At 40.0% G+C, this 26,794-nt stretch overlaps 1 protein-coding gene across 3 annotated transcripts in view; it reads right to left on the minus strand.

Annotated features, from left to right (window-relative positions):
* Positions 1-888: 888 nt before the first annotated feature.
* Positions 889-26,794, minus strand: part of arap1 (ArfGAP with RhoGAP domain, ankyrin repeat and PH domain 1) — a 38,161-nt gene continuing 12,255 nt past the window's right edge. For 2 of the 3 annotated variants that reach the window (XM_022748396.1, XM_022748398.1), the window contains exons 12-33: positions 26,596-26,778; positions 18,750-18,924; positions 18,070-18,204; positions 17,721-17,856; positions 17,377-17,479; positions 16,392-16,584; positions 16,179-16,224; positions 15,745-15,908; positions 13,864-14,076; positions 13,000-13,105; positions 12,760-12,907; positions 11,969-12,052; positions 11,631-11,708; positions 11,421-11,538; positions 10,485-10,598; positions 10,234-10,379; positions 10,054-10,136; positions 9,190-9,249; positions 6,733-6,796; positions 6,199-6,357; positions 4,615-4,652; positions 889-3,534 (exon numbers count right to left, since the gene is read on the minus strand). In XM_022748396.1, the coding sequence (XP_022604117.1) occupies positions 4,632-4,652; positions 6,199-6,357; positions 6,733-6,796; positions 9,190-9,249; positions 10,054-10,136; positions 10,234-10,379; positions 10,485-10,598; positions 11,421-11,538; positions 11,631-11,708; positions 11,969-12,052; positions 12,760-12,907; positions 13,000-13,105; positions 13,864-14,076; positions 15,745-15,908; positions 16,179-16,224; positions 16,392-16,584; positions 17,377-17,479; positions 17,721-17,856; positions 18,070-18,204; positions 18,750-18,924; positions 26,596-26,778 (2,529 nt within the window). In that variant the 3' untranslated portion in view covers positions 889-3,534; positions 4,615-4,631. The remainder of the gene's footprint in view (positions 3,535-4,614; positions 4,653-6,198; positions 6,358-6,732; positions 6,797-9,189; positions 9,250-10,053; positions 10,137-10,233; positions 10,380-10,484; positions 10,599-11,420; positions 11,539-11,630; positions 11,709-11,968; positions 12,053-12,759; positions 12,908-12,999; positions 13,106-13,863; positions 14,077-15,744; positions 15,909-16,178; positions 16,225-16,391; positions 16,585-17,376; positions 17,480-17,720; positions 17,857-18,069; positions 18,205-18,749; positions 18,925-26,595; positions 26,779-26,794) is intronic. The other variant, XM_022748397.1, reaches the window with a different exon arrangement.

The raw sequence follows: 26,794 nt of genomic DNA on the forward strand, positions 1-26,794 counted from the left end.
TCCTATTGTTTGCGTATTTCAGGTCTTGTGGCACACTGTGCTCAGTGAAAATTTGCATCTAATTTTTGGGAGCTGGCAGGTGGGCTTGGCAGGTCCTGGCAGTTGGTACGCCCTGCCACCCTGCAAGTCCGCCCCTGAAGCTCATTTACTCAGTTTTGACTTTATCTCCGTCTTCCATGCGTGGCCCCTCTCTGAACCACACTCATCCGTCTTCATCCCCCTGCTTTATGCAACTGCTATGACCTATATAGTAAAGGCCATTTTTATGTGTGTGTGCCTATGTTAAAGCATCCTCCTGTGTGTGTGTGTGTTTCTCCCCTGTGGGTCTCCTGTGCGTGTGTGTTTGAACAGTATAGTGAAGGTCTCCTGTGTGCGAGCCCCTCGCGGGGCTCTCCGGTGTGTGTCTCGAGGTACAGAGTGACCCTGATGTGTCAGCTCTGCTTAGAAGAATGAACGTGGAGCTGGTGGACCACCGTGACTCACACACACACAAACACAGGGAGGAAACCTCCTCAGGGCTCTCCCTGTGATCACTGTAACCCACCCACACACACTCTTGACATTTTTCCTTGAAGCACGTCCTATAGGCTTCTGTAGCGTAGCATGACATTGTCATGAAAGCTGCTGGCCTTGAAAAACTTTCTGTCCTTATGTATTTGTGGTATATCTACATATGTATGTGTTGTGTACGTGTTTATAGCCCAGCTTGTTTTGTCACAGTTACCCTGTAGGGCAGTTTGACTGTGTATGTGTGTGTGTTTGTACATTCATTTCAATAAAAGCACCAGAGAAAAACAAGTAGATTACCATGAGGTCAAGGCAGAGCTGTGGGGCATCAACCTTTTGGAAAGCCACATTTTTTGAGACTAAAGAGAGAGAGAGACTAGCTAACTAGCTGAATGTGTTTATTAGAGTTTCAGAGATGCAAAATCAGTAAAATGCAGAGTAACAGAATAAGAAAAGAGACACACAGAAAGAATATACAACACATATATAAAGTATTCACCACCTCCTGTTGAACCCTTATACTTTATTGTTTTAAAACACTAAGAAACACTGTGACGTACTAAGGATGTTTTGACAGTGATCAAGTAAAGTAAACTTCCCATAAAAACTATGAAGACAAAGGAACTTTCAAAACAAATCACTGAGTTAGATGAACAGTTCCATCCCATCATTAAAAAAAATGAGGTGTTAATTTGACATCTGACAACAGTTGTAAAAGGGATCCCTCAGATACTGCATCATGGGAGACCAGGTGCGTACAACAACTGCTGCACTGGTGTCTCATTCTGGGGCTGTTAAACCAACTCATGACTTAAAAACATTTGCCAGAAATCACGTGGGTGACCAAGAGATAAAGTAGAACAAGATGGGAGGTTGAGCTTTTTGACTTTTATACCAAATGCTATGATTGTCATAAGCCCCGCACCGCACATCAAAATGAAAGCTGGTGGTGGCATTGTCATGTTATGTGAAGGTTTCTCTGCAGCAGGCCTTCAAAGGCTTCTGAAGGTCAAATAAATGCAGCTATCCAGACAGATCTCACAATCAGGATCTCGTGGCAGGACATTAAAAGTCTGCAGCTTGAGAGTTTGTTGACATGAAGGGGGTGAATACTTCTTTTTTTGATCAATATGTAGACATTTACTTTAACATTTTCTGATGATCAGTGTCACAAAAGTCTCTTTATAATACACCAATGTTATAAAACAATAAAACATTTTTTTTTTTTTAAAGTACATGGCGGGATCATACTTTCTATAGGCACTGTAATCACCTCACCACACGGAGTACCGAGGTCTGAGCTGGAGGGCACCTAATAACACATACACACTCTCTCATACACACATACGCTGTACTGTATACACACATTTTCACAGGTACTGTGATTAAAGGTGTTTAATACTAACATTTAGCTGAACATCGTGATGCCTCACTGGTAGAAGTTGAGCAAACACATTCTACAGTGCAGCATTCAGCGTCCTCTGCTGTCCAAATAAATAAAAATCTTTACAAGGAAAACCTACAGGCGGCATACAGGCAACAACGCTACAAGATACTAGAGGATGGTCAAAGGCAACTGTTGATAGGTTAATCCTTAACCAAAATATATACAAATTTGGACCCAAGTAGAAAGAATGATAGAAGATGATAATGCACTTTTTCTTGTGCTGACAGACTTTTCAGTGGAGCCTCTGTGACATGATGAACTATAAAAATATACTGTTGCAAAGATTCTATATTGTGGATAACGAACAAAAAAGACACCTGTTCATTCCAATGCAAGTAATTCATAGTCTAAACCTTCATAAATACAGCTGGTTAATGACAAAACTGCCCATGTACTGTATATTTCCTCTAAGTGATGCTTTAGAAAAGGACCTACACAGAGGAGGCAGTGCTGAGGACTGTGTGAGGACAGGAAGAAAGAGAGAGAGCGCACTGGGACAGATAAAACTACTCATCAGGCTCGGGCAAAAACATTGTTTTCAATAAGAAATAATCGTTTGAAATGTGACCTACAAAAGGTTTATTTGAATACAGAATAAGGGACAATAATAAATCACGTACTTCTCGCATTTTATCTCATATTCCAACATTTTTTGCCCTCACCTGTGACTTTCTTGTTTTTTTCCAGCACATGCCCGTCACTTCCCAAATTTCATACAAGGTAAAACATGTCCCACAAACACATACATAGAATCACACATGGTGTGTGCACACTGGCGCACATTGGTAGACAAACTGACACAAGCACAAATATGCCACTGAGGTTTTGCACAGTGCTGGCAAATGCCCATCACCTGCCATTTCTCAGGTTTCTCTAAAGGCCCAGTCTTGGTCCCTGTGGAATAAAGTCCAGTGTGACCAGTCAAAATCAGGTCTCAGTCTCTCAGTCTTATGACATCAGCTTTGCTTACAAAAGCAATTGTTCAGGTTTGAACTGCAGGATTATCCCAACAATGTGTTGAGCAATAGTACAGAAAGAGAGCTAAAACATCACAATATTAGAAATATGATTCAACTACAACTGCAGGTCAATAAACTTCTATTTTCTATTAAAACAAAGCTAGTGCCTAGAATAACCTGACTAAGGTTTTTGCTCAGCATTTCTTTCATGCTTCTGTCTCATAATACAATAGAGCCAAATGCCACTGACCAATGCAAACAGTGCAACATTAGACGCAGACTTGGTCCACGATGAGCTGGAAGTGATTTAGGAAAGCTTCAAGGGTGATTGTAGTCCATCAGACTGTCTCTCTTACATCGTAATGCCACACCCCCCAGCTGCTTCTGCTGTACATCAAGTAAAATTATTTTTTCCAGGGAAACCAGTGTAGGTTATAACTGATATGTGACCCTGTTGTCTGTATAGGTTTTGGTCCAGTTCATATTCAGTGGAGCTGATGGCAGTGTCAGGCCGTAATCCAGATACAGTATGAGAGTCCGTCACTCTGGTCCACACAGTCACAGAATGATGATGTCATTGGAATGTTGTCAGAGATCATCTGATGAGGTCAACCATCCGCCCTTTAAAGAACAAACATCCGGCAGACAGTGATTCAAATCAGTGTTGTTGACTTCTTCAGAAATATTTTTATTTTTTATTTTTTTTATCTATTGCCACAGAGTGAAACTAACATGCAGCTTTTATCCTTTTACCCTAAAATCAGTTTCACTGCATTTTCAAAGTCCCCTGAGGGATCACGCTTAAAATTTTCATCCCGACTGCAAATGCCTTGGAGCCATAGCAACCAGATATGAGACTGCTGACATGATGTGGACCCAATAAGCAGCGGTCAAGAGCAGGCAAACAGCAAATACACAGACTGACTAATAAACCAACAGATCAGTGTAAATAATAACATAATATGCTTCATCTTTCACTTAAACAATGTGTTAATTTCAGTGGATCCTTGTATTATATTACAGTCTTATTTACTATTGGGGCTGCATCTAATGATTGTTGTCATTACTGATCAACCTTTCTGTTACTTTTTTTCTTTCATTCATTAATTATTTAGTCAGTAAATGTTGGAAGTTATTTAAATTCTGCAGATGCAAAGGAAACATTTACATTGCTTGTTTTGTCAAACCCACAGTAAAGAACCCTAAGATATGAAATACAGAAATGCAGCGCATCCTCACATTTGAGAAGCTGGAGACAGCATTATTTTTGCAATTTTTGGTTGAGAAATAACTTAAACGATTAACAAATGATCAAAAATGACCTAGTATCTGTTTATCAACTTATTCACTAATCGTTTCACCACTATGTAATATTCAGTCTTTAGCTGCAGTCTGAGTGTCTACTCCAGTCATGAGTAAGATTTACAAGACTGTCAGCATGGAAACATTGGCTTTATGAGGAAATAAATTCGACTTCACGGTCATTTATTTACGTAATTAATCGTGTCATTATTGGATTCATAATCCAAAGATCCAAACGAAAATAATTACGACAGAGTAAATTCTGATTCACTGCAACATACAAACATTTACAAGCACTTGATTGCTGACATATGAATCAAAATTTTTTTCATTTTAAAACAGTTAAGAATTTGTAGAGTTATCTACCTTAAAACTAATCTGAGTGTGAAAGTGTCTTACCTTACTTACAGCGACCATTATCGAACATCTCTAAAGAGCTGAAAGATAAACAACAGGGAGGTTATCCCAGACAGATGGAGAAACTGGGAGGAGAAGACACTGAGAAATACAGGTGGTGAAGACAGTGATGGACTGAAGACAGAAGGGAAATGGAGAGGATGAATTAAGTGTGAAGAAAAAAGTATGTTTGAGTTTCAGAAAATAGAGAGAAAGGGATGTGTAGACTCAGTGGTATTAACATTCAAAAGTCACAGAAAACATCATTCACTTTGAGAGATTATAAACAGAACCAGTCAACCATCCTTTCTCTCTCTCTCTCTCTCACACACACACACACACACACACACTATGCGGTCAATCTCTCTCCTCCACCCCAACATACACAAACATCCTGCGTAAATCCTGCGTCTGCTGCCACCCCATCACCAAAGCAATCACACCTCCTCTCACACTCCCAACAAAAATGTATCAAGTCAATGCACTCAACAGATGAGAATCAATACAAAACATAAAGAAGGCAACAACACATCAAACCTGGAATCGTGTTTTTGCCAATAGAAGTAACAGCAGACTGAGTTGAATTCTTTTGTGCTGCTGCAGTCTGCAGCAAACTAATGAGAGGTATGTGATGGCTACAAACAGCAGGACGACACAACCACATCATCAGATTTTGGACATTTGGTCCCAAAGCACTGAGACTGAGCACAGAGAATTTTTTCAGATGGCTGCACTCAATGTTTCTATAAAAATAAGGAGAACAAATGGAGAGGGTGATACTGATGTTGTTGAACAGGTCGGGCTTAATGTTAGTGTGCTTCAAATATAGTCCAACAAACCAACAGTGATGATGTTTGTCAAATTCTTGCCAAGCATACAATTTTGTGAGCTGATATGGCAACAGTGCTGCGAAACACAGTGTTAACCATAGTTTGCCTGCAGGCCTGAGTTCATCTACAATGTGTTACGTTTCTGCTTTTCCCTTGGTGTTTTCTAGTCAGCTTTGGTAGATCATCCCCAGAATAACTCTTGCTGAAGTTTTGTTTTGTTAGTTCTCAGTCCAAACCTCCTGCAATATGATGATGCTGCTGTGTACTCCTCACATCGTCTGGATTCTTAAACATTTTTAGACCCCAACACAAATAAGTAATTTATTCTCTTGTCGTGGGATCCAGGCTCCTGAAAACACACACTCGTAGTCTATTTTTGGTCAAAACCCACAGTTTAAGAACCCAGATTTTGTCATGATGATTAAATCATAGATGAATCATGGAACAGAGATTATCCACCCTGTACAGGTACGACCCCCAACTCCAGTCCTCCTTTTGGCAGGAGTGAATAACAAAAAGAAAACACTTGAGAAGACCGATGCAGAGCTACTCATGCACCATCTTATGTCTGAAAAACTGACTCTGAATAGAAATCGAATGTAAAATATATGTTACACAACTCTTGCTCTTTGGTGAGGATCAAGGTTGAGGGTCTGGACCACCTGTTCAGCATGAATGTCTCTTATTAGCCAGCAGCTTCAGACTGAGCTGCCTGGTCTGTCCTAGATTAGTCCCAGTGATTGGTAGGTTGACTCACAGCAAGTGGGTCTTGGCTGAAAGCTGCTACGCTGTTCCGCATCTCATTCTCACTGCCACGCAGAGGTATCAGTGACACGTTACCGTGACGAGTATCCGGCAAAACACGGCTCACTCGTGTCTGCTGGAGTCCATTCTGAGGCCACACGTTGCCATCGTACTTTAATGAGGAGTGGACAAGGACAGTGGGAAAGATGGAGAGAGGAACCAGAACAGATTTTACATTACTGTCAGGAGCATATACTTATAAGTATCAGCTGGTTTAGGAAAAGATTTTAAGAGCATGTTACTGTACTTCTCTCCGATTATAAATTACATAATGGCATTAAAACTGTCTGACTGAGGTATATTACGTCCAATCGTGCTTGTCTGGTTTTTAAAAGTCGTAAAGACTTGAAGACAGCAAAATGTCAAGATTCATGAATTTAGAGTTACAGCGTGAATATAAATTATGTATATTAAAGATCATCAACTCATTGTTTTTATGTGTGCGTGTGTGTGCACTGTGCATTTGTGTGTTTGTGTAAGATCGCACCTGGATACTGAGAAAAGTAGCATACCACTCCCTCATTTCTGACTGGGTGTCACAGCAGAGATACCTGGAAATAAATAGAGGGTGATGAAGTGAAGGAGGCAGTGTGATAAACTTCAGGGATGGTGTGTGTGTGTGTGTGTGTGTGTCTGTGTGTGTGTGTGTGTGTGTGTGTGTGGTCTTGGGAGATAGGAAGTTGGAGAAAACGAAGGGAAATTTGGAAAAGAGACTCAGAAGAACGAGGTAGTCAAAGACATTAACTAAAATTGGCACACCTTCTCCTATAGCGCCACGAGTATAAACACTGATTGTGATTCCTAATTTAAACTCCCAAAAAAGAGAAACATTGATTAGCACCTTCAGCATTCAACCTGTGTCCCTGTCTGTGAAAAGTGTGTTTATGTCTCTGTAATGTCTGTGTGTGTACATGCATATTTTATACCACTCAGGTTGCTGTCGCAGAGCCCTGTGAGTCATCAACCATGCTGTGGTGCTGAATAAATAAGTTTTATTTATAATTATTATTGGCACGGATTTAGACTAAAACTATTATTCAAGAGCTCTCCACTGAGATTTAACAACACTGATACAGACCCTGGAACAAAACAGCATACACTATCCAGTATACAATAGATATAAATTTAGCTAGTTGAGAAAGTTGGCCCACATGCTAACAAACCTCTCTCTCTCTCTCACACACACACACACACACACTCACAGAGATAGAGAGAGAGAGCTCCTCCCTCTCCCTAGTTTAATATTATTATATTATATATCATTACGGCCAACAGAGCTCATTAGTGCTTGTTGGGATTCAAAAGAGGCGAGTCACTCTATTCTCGCGTGCTTACCTCCAGTTCAGTCCATGTTAATCTCCTACAATTCATTTACTTTCTGTGCCATTAACTGCTCCTCTAATCTACACTATCAACTACAGAAGAATTAATGCTGATCATTCATCATAATGGATTTCCATGAAGCTAAAGAATAAAATTTACATAATATTCTGAAAATTTATCAGTGTCCCTGTAAGATTAAGTACAGCGACTGCAAGAGTGTGCTGATAAAATAGAGAAGCAAAAAGGGAAAATTAATAAGTGTTTTGATGGAATAGTGGTAATAACAGGATAAAACTAAGCGCCATTAAAGTGCAGGTGGGAGAGTAAGATCGAGAGAGGCACAGCATCTGTCACATGGCACCTCCCCATCCATTAATATTTCTTATCTCCAACCACTCTTCCTCTCACTAAGTTCTCTTTTACTTGCACTAAATGTAAAACATCTGACTCATTATACAATATCTCCCCTTCAGAGTGGAATTTTACCTCTCTACCTTTTACTTTCTCCCCCTTCCTCCTTTATCTTTCTTCCACACTCCCTCCCTCTCTCCATTCTTCCTCTCAGGTGTGTTTTTTTGCTGTGAGGGACATGACAATGTAGAATAACCAAGAGATGATACTGCCTACAGCGTGACGAGAACAGCACTTCCATTACAATGGTGCTGATGTCTACTGCTGTTGACAGTGTGGAGCCCACTGTAACATGAACGCACGGTCACACGCTGAGCACGCACGCCGATGTACACACATATTCAATTGATGCACACACATACACAGAGGGATGTAAATGTGAACAGACCTGGATTAGAAGAACAGACGCATGGTTAGAGAAATACTTGTGTGTGTTTCTCTCATTGGGGGGAGCCGACCTTTCATATGCCTCTCACGCAGGGATCTGACCTGTTTTTTTCTACCTACAGAGAAGCTGCCAGCTTTCTTTAACATTTGAAATGTTTACATGCACATCAAAAATGTGATCTCATGTCAGAACAACTGAATAAGTTTGTACTGAAGGCTGCACACTGCTGCAGAGAGGTATAAAGCTACAGTAGTCATGTAGTACAACATGATGCTTTAACTGTAGGAAAAAACTCAAAATTCTTCAGTTCTATTCACCGCATTGATCTAATAGATCATTTAAGTGCATTATGGAAAGTTGTCCAAGTATTGAATCACAGCAATGGGACAGATTAATCAAGTTATTACCTTAATCTTTTTTTTTTTGGACACATGCATATGTAGTCATTGTAGATCCCACCTGCTACAGTTACACAATTTATGGAGGGATGGAAAAAAAACATACACACGAAGTATGCCTGAGGGCCGTATCTTTATGTGAGCTGCAAACGAGCCCAAACTAATAAAGTAATTTGAAATGATTTCTAAGAAGTTCAACAATCCTCATTTGAATTTATGCAGCAGTGAAGTTCAGAGAGCAGACTATGGAACCAAAGATGTACCGAGCTGAGGTTTAGTGCAGATAAATGAAAGCAAAAAGATTAGAATAAACCATGTGTGCTTGTTAAAACTGACAACATGAGCAGGACTAGCTGGAGCTGTGAGTGCTCTGGGTTGACAGCCATGTATTGTATATAAAAGATATGCATGGACAGCTACTCACCACTGCTGTCTCTCTGGCCGCTCTTGTTTCTTACTCTCATACACCACTGTCAGCCCCCAGCTAGAAACAGACAGAGAAAGAGAAAGAAAGATCAAATTAGTTCAACAGCAGTACCACCGTAAATGTCCTGGTGGTTGTGATTCTTGGGCTCAGTCTGCCCCCTAGTGGTCACTCTCATTACAAGCCGCCGAGAGCTGTTTAATCAAGGGCAAATGATTAAATGTTTCCAAAATGAGAGGACTGAAGTTGAGTCATTTATTATTCCCTTAAATTTTTGTACTGAAGAGCATTGCTGTTAGAGAATTGACTCAAAACCTGTGTACAGTTTTAAACTAATTTAAAGAAAAAAAAGACAGGTGTATGAAAATGTCACATAATATACATACATAATATTTCTTAAAGTTTGTAAATATATTCTCTTGATAAATGTACTTTTCTCTTGCTAGCATTCATTGACATTATTCAAACCATGCTTGATTTAAGTATATTTGCTCCTACATACAGTAGACTTGGTGCATCACCATTACCAGTGGTTTTAACCAGTGCATTCACAAACAGAACTAGTCACGCTGCTAAAAGTTTAAGAGATGCTGAGATTTTTTTAATCTGGATTTAGAATACAAAGTGTATATTTTCAATATTCACAGACATAAAGATGAGAATACTAGAAAAGTGAGTGACAGATTATTGTCAATTCCAGTGGTGTTTCATTTTTTCTGACTGTCTTCCTTCTAGCATAGCATCAAGGTGTTGCCATTCAGAGCAGCCACCTGTTGCTTTGCCACTCAGTCGTCATGGGGAGGATTGTAAGGGACATCAGTGCATCCCGTATACCTGTGCCTACACGGCATGTACAATACTCACCATGTGGGAGGACGGAGTTTCTTCTTGACACCTAGGTAAACCTTTAGATTTTTCACTGGCCAATCACGTTCTGGACGGTTACTCTGACAGTCAGACAGAGAAATGAACAGAGTGAATACGTCTTTGACAGACAGCAACGACAAGAGAAGGCGAAAGATTTTGCGTGTCCCTAAATCTTACTCTGACTTCCTTGTACATTCTGAGTGAGCTGGAATTGAGGATGAAATATCGGTCATGGAAACTTCCAGAGGTCAGTCCCAATCCGAGGATGCTTCGCTCCTCTCTGAATTTCATCATGCCATGTTTGGATGCATCCACTCTACTGGCTGGAGGGCAGAATAAGAGTTTAATGAGAATGAAGTTATGTGGAATACTAACAACACTGTAGTTCACAGAGAAACATTTTGATGGCCATTGGTTTGTGTGTTTACTCAGGTAGACGATCATCGCCTCCATGGCGAGGTGTTTCTTAATGAGCAGATGGGAATCAGTGCCAAAGGAGTGAAGGATGGGTAAGACTCGCTCTTGATAGTGCAGCGGACGTTCTGAGGGAAGCACAGAGATGCACAGAGAACTCAGTGTCACAGAATCCAAAGTAACCTTAAATCATCCTTACATGATCTAGAAGAATTTTAGCAATATTAAAAGAAGTGAAAACATGAGTGTCATGCTCACACAAATAAGCTGAGCTCCTGACGCCATGATTGATATTTTTAGTAAACATAAAAATGTTTTTGTTTCCATTTAGCAAACAATGGAACTAAGGTTTGGCTTACAATGACATTGCTTTACTCCCTTCAAGAGACTTCCCATCACTTATACTATTATTTCAATTTCCTTCCTTCTCTCAGTCTCATTCCTCCATTGCCTCCTGTAATCACCAGTCTTACTTTCTGACTAGTGATGGGAAATCTGCCAATTAAGCTGAGTGTTACTGGCATTTGACAAGCCACATACAGGTTTCACAGCAGGGAACCAGATGGCAAACATATCAGGCTCAAAACAAACCACGGCACACAGTCACAACGCTGAGAATGATCTTTTTGCCTCTGGACATAGTGTGTCACTTTGGTTAGCTCTGGCTGCAGGTTGAATGGAGAGCACTTTAAAGGCTTTGTGTCATTGTTTGTGTTTTGCTATGGGCCTTTTCATATTTCATGTTAATTTGACACAGCTTGTATTTGGTCACATGACCCCAAGTTGCTTTCGAAACTAAAAAAGAGTTATAAATACAGTACACTGAGAAATAAACGGTGATGGAAGGACATAAAAAAACAATTAAGATATATTTATGGCCAAAAAATCATTATTAAAAACACAAAGAAACTTGGGTATTTAGCATGTATTGCTTGTTTTCTCTGTCTCACCCATTTCCTCTTTGTCGCTGACCTCCCAACAGCTCCAATACTCTTTGTCTTTAACTGCGATGTTGCGCCGGTCAAGAACCTCACATGTCAGCTCTGCTGCTGTCATAGAACCAGGAATCTGAGGAGAGAAGAAACACAGGTTGAACGTGTGGCTGCATACTAATGTAAGCAGTAAACTTATATTATCTTATTTGATAAAGTCCAGATCACCTTAACATGCTGCTCTGCTGTGTCCTTCTTTTCCTCCAAGTATACTGTGCAGATGAAATGCCCTCCGGGTTCAGTGCTCTGAAGTGATTGGTGCACACAAACACACAGAGAAAAAGTCAGGCATCACTATAACAGTATTAGGATTACAAATAACAGCATGCATGGATGCATACCTTCAGCACAGACGTGCATGAACATAAGCATGTACACAACACCGAGATACAGCTAATGACAAACTGAAGGCCAGCATTAAAACTTGTGTTGATAAAAGTAAGTAAGATCACTAGAGTGATTTGTCTGTCTGTGTGTGTGTGTGTGTGTGTGTGTGTCTCTCTCACAGGAAACTTTGTGTTGAGTTTCTCTCGCACTTGGATGATAACAGTAATCTCTTCCAGCTGCTTCTTCAGCTGCTGCTCATCCACCTGCAAACAAGTATGAACACATTCATTCATACAAACACAAACAATGAATCAGTCAACAGTTGACTAACACTTTAATTAAATCATCGTGCCAATCTTTAGAGCTCAATCTGATCTGAAATCCCCCCAGGCACTTCAAACCTCATTGTTGCTGCTACACCAGCAGGAAATCAGCACTTCATATTGAGCTAATGCTAGTTAAGATAAGATCGTTTGGAGGTTGTCTTTCATGAGAAGTACATTTTGACAATGACTGCACGGATTTCAATCTAAGCTCATGAGAGGAAATCCCATCAGCACAAATTTCCTTCCTCTCTCTCCCTAACTTCCTTCTTATTTTCCCATCTCCCTTTCCGATTAATTTTCTGGAAACAAACAAATAGTACTTAAAGCATAATCTTATTACCACACAATTGAAAAATTGAACTAGATAAGATCAGTTTCTGTTCATAAGATGACAATGATGTACATTTAAATGCTACTGGAAAATAAAATAGGAGTGACTGTGCCTGAAAGTGGCATTATTTGGAGCTTGATGCAGCCAATATAAGATGCCATTTTCTTCGACATCTCAACCTTTTAAAGCTGTGCTCTCAGCGCTGTGTTTGCCATTTCCTGATGTCACCACTTAAGATAAGTGAATCATCTTACAGAACAAAATGCTGTGGCCTCCTATTATCCCCCTGTCTACGGTGAGCAATGAGTCTGACCTCAAAGATGAGTGTGTAGTGCTGTATGAGGTCCTCTATGGCACGGCCAGCTGTATAGTCCTTCCCATCTGTCTGGAACAGTGTGGGACCGAACACTATGGCCAGGTTATGGAGATTCATCTGGTTCAACTCAGAAAAACGCTGCACGCTGAAACACATGCGGAAAAACACACATGGTTATGTACAGACAGTCATAAATAGAGATACAAGAGGATTTCAATGTTTGTGTGCGCCTCTCACCAATAGAGGTGGTTGATAAGGGCTTGTAGTGTAGCCTTGTTCACGCGAGGCAGTCTGTTCAGAAGCAGCTGGTACTGGGAGATTTTCATACTTTCATCCTGAATGGCTGGAGTACAAGACAGAGAGAGGGAGGAGATTTTGAATACAATGAATATAAAGAGCAACAAGATCAGAGAGAGACAGGAAGTGTAAGAGGGAAAAATGTAAAGCACAAGATGAGCGTGTTAAAGGACAAAAGAGAAAATGTGATGGAGGAGAAACGAGAAAAGAGAGAGACAGAAACAGAAACAGAGAGCAACAGAGCGTGAGATTCAAAACTGAGTTAAAAGCTCCTGATGCACATTTACTGTAGTGCTCTGACATAAAGGCCATATTTGCTTGTGAACAGCAACAACATGACACCTGATCCGGCAACTGAAAGCATTTGGATTCCATCATATTTTTGGTGTAATTTCAACAGCAATGCATTGACTGAATTTCTCCAAAACACCCATTCCCCAGTTTCCCCCTTTAATTGCCCTTAGAGGTTTTTAGATATCAGCCACTGAGACATCTTCTGCCACACAATTACAATTTAGGACAATTTCTTAGCGCAAAATAGTCCCCAAACAGTTAAAACTCTCCACAGTGAGGTGTATGGATTATACTGAAAAACCAGGACAACTTCCATTTTATTTACCTCTCAACAGAGTCTCAACAGCAAGTATTGTATCTCCAAACCGCATAAAATAATAACAAAACTATTTACATAGCTATATACCACTAGATCCAAGTGAAAAGATGAGTTTCTTGTGGTTCAGGTGAAATGAGAAACCATTAAATTACTACTGTAGCAGAGTGCAACAACAATTTTGCAAATCTTACCAGCTGTAGTGAGCCAAGTGCTGGCCTCCTCTGATGTAAACAGTCCTTCTTCTAACTCCCTGAAGAAGCGCTTGAGTGTGTTGGAGACGTCGTCAACCTGGTGCTCTCCTTCCTTCAGACGGAGACTGCGAGCATCACGCCGAAATCTCTCACACAGTGCTGCCACACGCGAGTTCACACCACTCTTACGATAGATCCCCTCAGATGTCAAGCCTTGACAAACACATTCACACACGACATCATGTTACAGACACAGTCAACATACAGCACATACTATAACACCACAAGATATCTTGTTCCTCCAACTCAAAAGAAGGACCATATGGTAAAGTATAGATTCCAAAATGTGAACTGAACTCATAAGACATTAAAAACTGTAGAGTTTAAAATACATGACACTGCAGCTTAAAAACAATTTTCTACTAAAAGTCCACAAGAAAGGGTTGAAGAGGATCAATTCAAAATTACAGCTTGGTTATAAGGACAGAATATGTGGATATCCAATTTTGGGTTCTGAAAAAAAATCTACAGATACACCCTTCTCTAAAGGCTAAAACAGTCAAGCTCTTTGAACAAATATCTGAAAGTGATGTCAAAAATTATGTTATTCATCAGCCATCAAGTCACTACTAAAAGCAAAATATGGCAAAACAGTAAAATATCGGCTGTGACATCACTGACTGGTGCTGCCAGACAGGGCTACAACATGCCTGAAAGGTTTAACTGAACAGAGAGCAGTGTTGGCAGTTACTACAATTTCTACAAACAGTTTTCTACAATGTGTGATTTATTGTTTTCTATATACTCAGAAAACAAAGCGTCCTTGTGTGAAACACTGTTGAAATGACTCAATGCAAGTTATGTCCACTGGAGGGCTTCTGGTCATTAAAAATGTCTTTGTGCTGTTGGTCAGTTAGCTGCATTTGGTGGCAGTGTGTCATGATTAAAAGCCTGATTCAACCAGAAGCGTGTTAAATTTCTCAAGTGAGGCCTGATTACAATGTAGTTTCATTATGATAGATTTTAACCATTTATCAGGACCAGAAATACCAGGTTATGGGCTTACATTAGTTGTCCAGTAGAAGTCACTATAATTTGCAAAAAGTTTGAAAAACCCTGTTCCTGGTCACAAAGTAATAACATAAAGGATAATTACATCAGAAGTTGTGTCACGGTAAACGACCACTGCCAGTAAATGGAGGCGAGAACAAGGACAGTTCTGCCCCGATTTCCTGGAAGGCTGACCAGAGAGATTAACATTCCCAATGGGAAAGTAGAGGATATCATCATAATGAGGACTCCCACACACATGGACACACACACACAGCCCCTATACACCCTTGTGCATACATGGCAACACAAGAGCATACAGTAAATGGAGGGGAAGGATCAAAGGGAGAACACAGGGGTTGACAGAAAGGAGAAAGAAAACTAGTCAGAGTGAAAACGGCAGATCAGTTGGTGGAGGGTGGGTGGAAGACGAGGAATGAAGAGTCAGGGATTAAGAGGAGAATACAAAAGCACCACGGAGGGAGAGAGGGGAGAAATGGAGGTGGAACAGAGTTGTTTTGTTGACTTGCAGTCCGTTGGTCTAACTCAGAGCCAGAACTCCTGCTATTATAGTCACATGAGGACACACAGACAGAAAGTGCCAAGTGTGCACACACAGTAATTGGAAGAAAGGCCAGAATTTAATACAGCAATGTAGAGAGTTTAAAGCTACTTCTATGTGAGTGCAGGTATGTATGCGAGCCAGAGATATAGAGCATGACTTCATGACAAATGTGTGTGTGTGCCTGTGTATGTCGACACAGTGTGAGATGGAGTAAATGCTGTGGCTCTTTGTGTCACTCTCTGTGTACACCTCTGCATGGCGCTCACCGCACTGAGTGATGTAGCCGATGCAGCTGTGAACAATGACAGGTATGTCTGTCTCTGTGAGCTGCTGCTGGCTCAGTGTGTCTCCCCCACTCCCTGCTGCCGTCTGGATGGCCCCACACCAGCCGGCGAAATCCAGCTTCCTCTCTCCCTCTATGTACAGAGTTCTGAGAAAAGAGAGAGGGGGACAGAGGGGGAAGAGTTAAAGAGAGACAATAACAGTCAACAAGTGGAGAATAGACACCTGAGACAGAGTTTTACAATTAAGACTAAATGTTATACAATTGGGATTAATTAAAAAAAAGAGGTTATCATGCTATCTGAAGTGGCTTTAAACTGTAGGAGAGGTTGTGAAGTTAAACACAGAGTGATACATCTATTTTTCCCTTAAACATTAGAAATATAACTAGAAATCTGAAATGATTCTTTCTTCTCACCTGCCTCTCTCCACCAGAACCAGCACCTCATTGTCTTGTTGGATGGCTGCAAAACACAAACACATTGTACTCACATTATTCCAGAGAGCCATGCTTTCAGAAAATGTCTGTGTTTCAAATTGCTGTATTTCATATACAGTATGTGTACAGATTACAGGATGCATGCAGTAAAAGTGCTGTTTGTGTTGTATCCCTGCATTTGTGTTCACTCACAGAGTTCATTCAGTTTGCGGAGGTGGATCTCCTCCCCCTTGTTGTCCTCCAGGTAGGCGTGAAGTGTGGAGCCCACCAGAGCAAACCAACCAACCTTGGATGTTTGTAGGTTCAAGCCGTCTTTACACTTCAGCCGCCCAATCCTTTCAAAACCCAGCCTCAGTAAAGGCTCTGCAGAGGCTGGGATAAAGCTCTGCAAATAAAAGGGGGACACAGTAGCTTTTGTAGTACATTTGACATTATTAATCGTCTCTTTTGATGATGATTTAACCACTCTCTTGTGTATTAGTGAAACCCTCCTCAATAACCAATACTAATTAAATCCTAAGAAAGAAAGGTTCTGCTCAAAGCTCATGTACAACAATTCACTGGCAGTCAGTAACTGAAATAAATTCATGTTTGGGTCAGGTCATATATTGTCTTTGTGGCTACACATGCAGGAGCCATGGATGTGCTGTTCATCTACCATCTTGGTCAAAACAGCCAATGCAAACTTCCCAAAGCTTCACTTTGACTTGATTCAGCCAGTCCTGGACAGAGGCTACCCAGCATCATCCATATCGTGGATGATATCTTGTGCAAAACTCCAAAGTTTTTTTTTTTTTTACAATAATGACAGAATTTTGAGTAAACAGTTTGCTGCATCTATTTGGGCATGTTGCATAAACTGCAGATGAGCGCAGAAGGTCAAAATAATTCTTGCTTCATTTCACACCATCATGCAGCAGAAAATTATCTCATCGAGTGCTGTTCTGAAGGAAAACAAGTGACGCAGGAAACAGGTCAGCATTAGCTACTCCTGTCCTGACCACAAGACAGCAGTTCCCAGTTGAGCATAGCAGGAACTGCAAAGCTTCCACTTAACAGAGCTCTCTATTTTCCACAACAAAAAATTAACAATTACTATATCAAAATCTTTAGAGGTCCAGCTGAGGAGAAAGTAGGTTTTTATGGTTCTAGACCCAAGTGTGTATTTGGTAGTTACCTTGGCAATAGACTTGACCCATTCTTTGTGGCTGTCTGGATCATCAGTGCCAAAAAGATAGAGACGCTCTGACTCAGAGTAGAGTTCAAAGGTATTTTCGTACCTATAGAAAGAGAGATTACAAGGAAGAGGGCAGTTTAAAAACAGGAGGGAAAAGGGGCGAAAGGAGTCACTTTGTGATGTTTACACATCCACGCATGCGGTATATTTCCCTAGGACAGCCTAGTCTCAAGAATAACATGGATATTTGATTTTAGCCATGTATTAATTCATTTTTTTACTAATAGATCCTGTATTTCAGACAGACAGTGGGTGAATCAGTGAATGAGTGTGTGTATGTGTACCCATGTTTTTCAGGTGTGTCGACAGCCAGACAGACTATCTCTGAAGCTTTCAGAGCTCCGTTAGGGTTTGAGTTCTTGTCACTCTCATAGTAGCTGAAAGTGCCATCATTCAGGGTGCACCAGCGACGACTGAACTCTACAGGGAAAAAAAAAAAAGATTTACCAAGCATAATATTACAGCATTGTCTTTCTAACAGTGCAGGACATAAGAAAATTCTTCCTACCTAAAGCTGATGAGACTTTTACAGTGTGGTTATTTTAAAGTAATACATAAATTTGTTTAGAACAGCTCAGCTGTGACTGAGTATATGTAGAGGATGTGTTAGTGTTGCACAGTATCTGTGCATACCCTCTCTAGCCTTGCGCTCAGTGATAGCCCGAGCCATGGATGCAGTTTTGAACAGGAAGCCATTGTGAGACACGCAAGGTGGTGCTGAGTAATGTACCGCCTCCATGGCCCCCCCAATCTCTGATCGTGGCAGCTCTGCAGGTAAACAAACCAAAACATAAAACACCTTATTTTACAAAACCTATCATACAGGGTTTCATCTACTGGGAGTCTGAAATAGTACATCTGGTAAAGTTAAGTGGACAACACCCAAAAATATTCCTTGGTATGACAGGAATGTGTGTTTGGTTATGTAACATTTAGAAAAGTCATCATTACTGGAAAGCAAATGTAAATGGTACAATAGCAACACATCAAAGAAAATGTAAGGAATGTGCATTCAATTGTATTATTGTCACATAGCCAAACGATATACAGTCGACACAATCAGGCATACAGTACATATAAAGTGAATATCATTTGCAAACTATCATTTCAAATGTACATGGGGCTGAGCCATTTTCATCCTTAGTTTGACTTAAACAAATAACTCACAATCTATGATATATGATATAAACTTGTTGCTGTCTGTCACACATCATTGATAAACAATTTCATGAAAACCCTACTCAGCCCTTATGTAAGCGTAATTAAAAACCCAGGTGCTTTCATGCAACTCTGTGCATGCAGTTATACTGTACCTGTGTTGAGATTATGGCTAATTAACTCAGCCTGTAAGAGTTGTGAGTGTGCGTTGGCCAGGGAGAGGGGGGAAGGCCAACTTGCCATACCAGTTGAACAATTCACATCTGCACCGCAGAAGATCAGACTTAATGTCTCCAGCACATCACTGCACTGCACATTTATACACAGAGCCTAGGAAGAAGGGGAGAGGAAGAAAAAATCAAAACATAAAGAAACAAAAGAGTAAATGTGCATGTGTAAAAATAGCGAGACAATGATGTGTTTGTGTGCTGTGGAAATAGACATGTAACTGTGTTCCAGACACAGCAGCAAGCTAAGATGAGAACCAGGTAATTACAGCACATGCAAAACCACATACAGTCTATACCAACATGAACTGAACTGGTCAAACACAATAAACTCTACTATTCTGGTAATATAAAATAGATCCAAAAATTATGGGACTATCATGTTTATGGCATTTGTAATACTACTGCAATACAATTAGAGTCAGGAAGAAAATGGTGATGAGGAAGTGAGATATGATAAAGTGAGACACTAAAAGAAGACAGAAGGCAGGAAAGGAAGAATGCATCAAGTGGATATAGGACAGAGGACAAAGAGAGTGCGCAAGGCAGGAATCCAGTTACAGTGAGAAAAAGAGAAGAGGTTACAAAATGTGTTACGATGATACACAACTGATAATGAACTGATGACTTCAGTCCTGCAGCTGCTGATCAGGTTTTAATCATGTCATGAGATTTTGTCAGTTTATTGTTTAGAAGGAAACAGCTGAGGTCAATGTAAAATTGAGTCAAACAAAGTAAAAACAAAGTGAATAACAAGCCAGACAGACATGGCAGTGTGTGTATGTGTGGTGTGTCTGTGTAGGCAGGCTTTAAAACATGCAGAAGGTCCTCTCATAATCCAGAACCATTGCTCAACTTGGGCCAGCACTTGTCAACAACACCATGCTATATCCAAATAGAGACTAATGCAGTGTCTTCTCTATTATTAATTAGAAAAACTCAAGTAGTTACTTGGGAATTTGCAGGACCTGTGGAAGCTATTATTATGAGAAATCTATCAACACAACAAACCTTTTGCTTTATTTTAGTGGATCACTGTTAAAACAAACACTGATCTAAGAATAATAGTAAGATTACTTGGTTATCAGTTCATTTAGAGTTACACAACTGTTGTGTAATTCAGTGGCAATGCAGTTTTAAATTTATTGTTTTCATTCTCTATTTTACTGAAGAGACCACTGTGGAATTTCCAACATTTCTATTACATCCCAGTGAACTAATCACAACGTTTGAATGTGCAACATGAGGCCATGTGAGCAAAAACAACAGTTAAGATGAAAATTCACACAACTTTGGTGGGAAATTAAAATCTTTGGCAAAACAGAAAGACAAACAGTCATTTGTTGAGAGTCTAAAACAAACACTCTAATGTCAAAACATCAGAAGAAGACAATCTTCTCACACTCAGAACACAATACTCCTGTTTTTAGTTCATACAACTGGATTATCAAACATTTGGAGAAAAGTTTTTCAACAAGATGGAGAATAAAGATACAGATTTTATGAACCAGAAAACAATCCTAAGGATAAAACTTCAGAGTTGTGATCTTTATATATTTTATAATTTTACCTTAAAGAAATTACTTTGTCCATGTACTGTAAACCTAAATTTAAAAAAAAAAGAAAAAAAGAGGAAGGGGGTGTGGACAGGAAAGATGTTACATCTGAGAAAAGGAGGATGCAGTGTTTTTACAGCTGAGGAACTCAAAACACACACATAACCACACGTAACAACACACACACACACACACACACACACACAGACACACAGACACAGACACACACACACACACACACTCCAGTCTGTCTTCTGTTAAAACCAATAAGCCCTTTTGGATCTGACTGAGAAATTCCACAGCACTCCGTCACACATACAGACGGAACCCCTCCTCTATTTAATCACTACTGAGCCTCTACACACACATACTGACAAACAAACCAATTAACAAAGATTCAAATTGCACAAGACACATCCCTACACAAAAAAGACACTGAGCCAAAATGCATTTCTCTCTGTCTCACACACTATAGAAGACATCTGAACAAAAACCTGTAGTCAGCCATCTGGAGTGGAAAACATCCACATCCACATGAACAATAGTGAAGACTTCAATAGCCTTGTGAAATGGTCCATGAGTGCCACAACAGAGCTGGTATATAGGACCTGGTAATCAATATCATTTCGAGCTGCAAGTTGCATTCTAGCTATTTCAGGGGTCTGCTATAGTTTTCGGCAGCTACTCTTGTTTATATAATGATAGAGATGCTATTTTCAGGTACAAATTTACAAATTTCATGGCTAAAACACCAGTCAACTATCAAAAGCGGAGGTATTGTGTTGAAACAAACTGAAAAAGGGATGTAACGATTTGAAGACAAATACTGAACCCTAACTTGATGTGATAAATCTCATGTCAAATTCACAAGAGACATCAACAATTAAGAAAGAAAGTAAATCATATTTATAGCAACGCAAAACCAACTTGTCCTATTTTTAAAGAGCGATTTGTACTTTCCACTTCATAAATTGCATCACTTAAAAAAGACTTACATCAGATATTGGACAGTGTTTACCAACACAGCTGAGAGAAAATCTGCCTTATCTTAAGAGGCCTGCTGTCTTTTTGTTTTGCTCTCTATACTTGTTTTGTGTTTCATTACATCTGATCACACTAAACAGAAAGCAGCAGAAAAGAAGGAAAATGGGCGGTGGGTATGTAGTTTTCCCTTTTAAAACCTTGGAAGTTTGGTAGATGTGATAAATGAGAGACACCTGTGATCAGGGCTCAGAGGGGGAAACAAGTCAAACTAGAGTGAAAGGCAGAAACACAGAGGTGAGAGAGTTCAAAAGATTTCATTCAGAGTCTGAAAAACGAACAACGTGAAAGAACAGTAGGAAAAGCACAGTGTCACTGGATCCATGCAAAACCATGTGCTAGACAGAGTTGGGATCCCTGGAGTGGTTTGATTGACTTTTTTTTTTTTCTTTTTTACCTTTTTCAGCTTGAATTTGACTCTGTACCTTCTCTTCCCCTTTGCCTGGGAAACAATTACCTGCATTGCTAACCTCTCTTCTTGTAGTCTATCGCTTCAGTTCGTCTTTAATTCACTCCTCAGTACCTAAACCCAAAGTGTTTCCCAGCTTACCCAATCCCATTGTCAGTTCTGGACCGATTACTCATTTTTTACACATGAGAATAAACTAATGTTTACTGAGGGTTTAGTCTGCTGTACGACATATTTCTTTTAACCATCACATGAAACTGACCATGTTGAGCTGTAGCTGAAGCTACAAAACAGAGAAGTCAATACTTCAGATCAGCACCTATGGTCCTACATTAGCCACCATGCTCCAAGCCAAGCCATAGCATGAAACACTGTAATTTGACAAAAGACACAATGTAGTGCAGATACCTAGCTACCAACAATTATAGATCAATGCAGTGGGATGTAATGTGATGACTGATACTGCATATGTGTATGTTCCAGGAAACCGGACAATATCACCCCTCTGTTCTATGTGGCCATACATGTGAAAACTATGTTGTATGTAGGCCAATGTAGTGTAATGTATCAACAGGTCTCCATGTTCCCTCTGACCAAGAGAAGCGAACCAATCAGAACAAAGTACAATGAGGAAATAGGTTGTTTGAGTGTTTCAAGACCTCACGCCCTCCAACATCTGCTGCCTATGAAAGTGGGAGTAATGTAATAACAGAGAGAGAGACAGAGAGAAGAGAGAGAAAAGAGAAGGGAATTCAAGAATCTTACCCAATTTCCCCAGAGAGAGGGAGAAAGGGAAAGAGACAGAGACAGAAAGATTTTATCTGGGTGTGTCTAAAATCACAGGCCTCCATCTGGCCTCAGCAGTTCCATAGGACGGAATTGGAGGAAAAGAAAGAGATGACAACAGGAGAAAGAAAAATATTGTGATAGTAAGATGAAAGCATTTCAGTGAAGCACATTAATCAGAGACTGATTATACTTGGCTACAAACTCAACATGATACATTCAGACCCCCTATGTACAGAAACACAGACATGAACACATGCAGCCAATTCTGCTTTGTCCACTTTTGCATATACTGAACCTCCAAAACTACACCCCCATTTACATGTGCATGTATATGTATATATATATATATATATATATATATATACATATACATATGTATACACACACACACACACATATATATATATATATATATATATATATACATATATATATAATCCAGATGGTTAAGAGCAGTTATCCACATATGTTCCATCATTACATCACCAGGGACAGTTTCCAGAGAGAGGGAGATGGAGAAGGCCGAGGTGAAAATCCAGACACATAAGGGAGGGGAAGAGAGAAGAATAAATAGGACATGGAGGAAAAACAGAAAGACAGACAAAAAGGGGGGAAAAGAAAAGCACTGGGAAATAAACAAGAAAGCAGATCGCATCTCAAGCAGATCTCCCTGTGCAAATGAATCCTGCAGTGTGAATTAGGAAATGTTTGGATTTAGCTGGAAAAGGGAAGAAAGATGAGACAAAAGAATCAGCAACAGCAGGGAATGGACAGAAAGAAAGGGTAAGAGAGATGGATTTTCCTATGGAAACCACTTTCCAAAACTCTAAAAGCATAAAAACAAGCCCATAAAGAGCTTTTACTACTGCCTCTCAGCTATGTCAGTTTGCTATAATAAGCACCAATAACATACTGATTGTGACCAGCAGTCAACACAGACACAACAAACACGCTTAGGACACTGGTATTGCTTGTCATGCCAAAAAAAATGAGATATATAAGCTAATGTGGGATCATAACAGTGGATGAGCTTTACAATCTTTACATTGTTGAAACACATAGCTTTGTTTTAACAAATGCAACAATGGTGTATGGTAACATGAGACATCAACTGGCTCTTGGCACACATACTCTCAAAGTTAACCACTTCCCTGTGTCAAATAACTCAGTGCCATTCAGAACATTTCTCTGTCAGACATCTTTTATGCTCCAGCAAGTGCTCTTTGGTTTCTTCACTCTCTAACATCAAACAACAAAACATTTTTAAGCATTTTGATATGTCAACCAAAAGGCTCTGAAAAAAGGTTCACACATCAGTGTAATATGGTAATACACCATGGAGAAAGACAAAAGACAGGCTTATGACTGGCTGTCATCTTTATTCTTAACACACTAGTGACACACATACTACACAGAGTCCAGGTCCTCAAAAGAAGAGTTTGAACATTTTTACACATTTTTAATAAAAATATAAACACTATGTTCGTGCATGGGAACATAAAACCCAGTTAATGAATGAAAGAGAAAAGAGAGACAGCAAAAGGCAAAGAGAGGAGGGGAACAAAGCACGAGGGGATAGAGTGAGAGAGGGAGAGAGACAATGATGTCCATTGACAGAGGTGAGCCTATCATCTAGTGAGTGCAGAGAACACATGGATGGACACACACACACACACACACACACACACACACACACACACACACAAACATGCCTACTCACACATTAATATGTATGTTAACATATCTCAGCCCACTCCAGTGAAAAACATACATACAGACACAATAACTCTAATGTGCACTCACTAACACAGAATTACAGTACAGCAGTCATCATAGTCTCAAGACAAAACTGTGCCAAACACACACGTCTAAATATGGGTTTTTTCAACTACACTGAAATCACACACTGTCAGAGAGCCAAAGTCCACTGACACACATTCCTGTGCTCGCACTAAACAACACCAGTTAAGCACACACTGAGACTCACATTCTTTACAGAGCTAATCCACAAGAACATACAGATGCACACACATCATACTTTCAGTACCCTGTCCTATAGCTTAGTTCATACCCAACCTTACCTGATAGTTTTCAGTTCCTTTCAATCATTCCTGTTTGAATGTCATTTGACGCAGACACACACACAAACACATAAGTTGCAAATGCAAAAAAGTCCTAGTTTGTGATGCGCTGACAGAAAGTAAAGGGAATACTAGCCACTTACAAATAAAAGAAAGAGCCAGGAGTGAAGAGATCAACTTTCTTCGGCAGTCCCAGCCAAACAATGAGGAGGACAGGAGGAGGAGGAGAGGCGGAGTTACAGCACATTCCAGCTAAAGCAGTGAGTAATGATGTCACGTTTAGAAAAAAAGGGAAAAACAAAGAAGAAAGGAAACAGAGAAGTGGGGATAAAAAGCCAGGACTAGATCAACAAACCTGAATGTAGCCCACAGATGCTCTTATGCTCATATGGCACACAATCTACTGTTTTCCTCTCCATTCACACTCTCACACACACTGCCTTACTTTCAATGCCTTGTCACGTTGTATAATTGACACAACAGCATAACTGACACACTGCAAAGTATATTTTTTCTAAAGACACACCCAAGAGGAAATAAGAGAAATGCAGAGCTGAAGAATTTCAAGTGTTTTGACCAGGAAAAGAGAAAAACAGGTAGAGCAGCTATCAGGGTAATTATCATTATCATTATCATTAACATTATTATTATTATTATTGTCTTAAATGAAATCCTGCATTCAAAAGAAAAGCCGAACAGACGGTATCCCCAAGAGATACCATGAAAGAGCAACATGGAGAAAAAGTAGTAACAGGAAAAAGAGATATCTGCTATCACTGAGGGAGGCTGAATGAAGAAGGGTTCAACAGTTTTAACCAAAACAAGCAATGGTCGGTGTGAATTAGTGTGTGTGTGTGTGTGTGTGTGTGTGTGTGTGTGTGTGTGTGTGTCCCACATACAGTGACTCACAAACACACATACACACACACTGAAATGCTATAAGGAGGAAAAATAGAACCCACAGTCAGGTGCTAAATGTGACTCAATCACACACTCAGTGTGTCTGTGAACAGTCCACTTTGTTTGTGGTAAGTGGGTTAAGCAGCTAATGAGTGACCCAGCTGAGTCTGAACACTAAGACATTTACCGCACACGGTGGAGCACAGCAAGGGAACAATATAAAACCCCCCAAACTTAAGTTTTAGCCAGGAATTCACAGGAGTTTATTTGAAACCTGCATTAATATCATTCTGTCTGTGTTTAGTTTACTTTGACTTTGGATGTCAGTTATTAAACTTACTGCATTGGCAGACTGTTACATACTGGACTTACTCAGGGATTCAGCCAGCTTTTGTAATCTAGGAGCCTGCCTTTCAAGCTCATATTAGGCTCTAAAAAGTGTATTTACACCAAGAGAGTAACTTATGTATTATGTTTTTTTTAACTGGTTTCATAGCCTAAAGCTGCTTTGTTTCTCTGTCTGTCAGTCAATCTATCTAACAGGTTAGTACATGAGTGAACGCTGAAAGGACTAAAATACACAGAATGTATAGTCACCTATTCATTCTTGGAATCTTAGTCACAGTCTGAGGAGTGAAGCTGTTCGATATACAGAGTATGGTGTGTATATACCCGTCTACATAAAATCCAGTCACAACTAAACCTATGACCCTTTATGAGACATACGCACACAGCTCTTAAGGGAGGCACTGCATTGTTGGGCAATGGGAAACGTCACTAATACATTCAGCTGCAATGGGTGTCAGAAAAGTGAGTATATGAATAAAGACAACATGAGTTAAAAAGACAATTTAGTCATAATGGATTGCTAAACCAACCATCTCAAATGCCTTTAAATCCTCCCTGTGTACTAAAGCCTTTCTTTCCCAAGATATGTTGACTAACTCTTACCTCTGACACAAGGGTAACACAGATGATGAAAACTAATTTCTACTTACATTGTTGAGCTCTCTCTGGTTCCCGTACAGAGGGTGGTACTTTCTGTATTTTCCCTGGCGGTATTTGTTGGTGATGAAGCGCCGTCTCTCTTCACTGCAGCTAGAGGGTGTCAAAGCCTCACTTGGCGGGATGTTAGCTGCCCAGAAACTGTTTACCCGCTCATTGCCTAGCAACAGGAACACCTGCATCACAGAGGGT

Source organism: Seriola dumerili, unplaced genomic scaffold (genome assembly GCF_002260705.1).
Source record: "Seriola dumerili isolate Sdu_G_001 unplaced genomic scaffold, Sdu_1.0 BDQW01000122.1, whole genome shotgun sequence".
NCBI classification, from domain to species: Eukaryota; Metazoa; Chordata; class Actinopteri; order Carangiformes; family Carangidae; genus Seriola; species Seriola dumerili.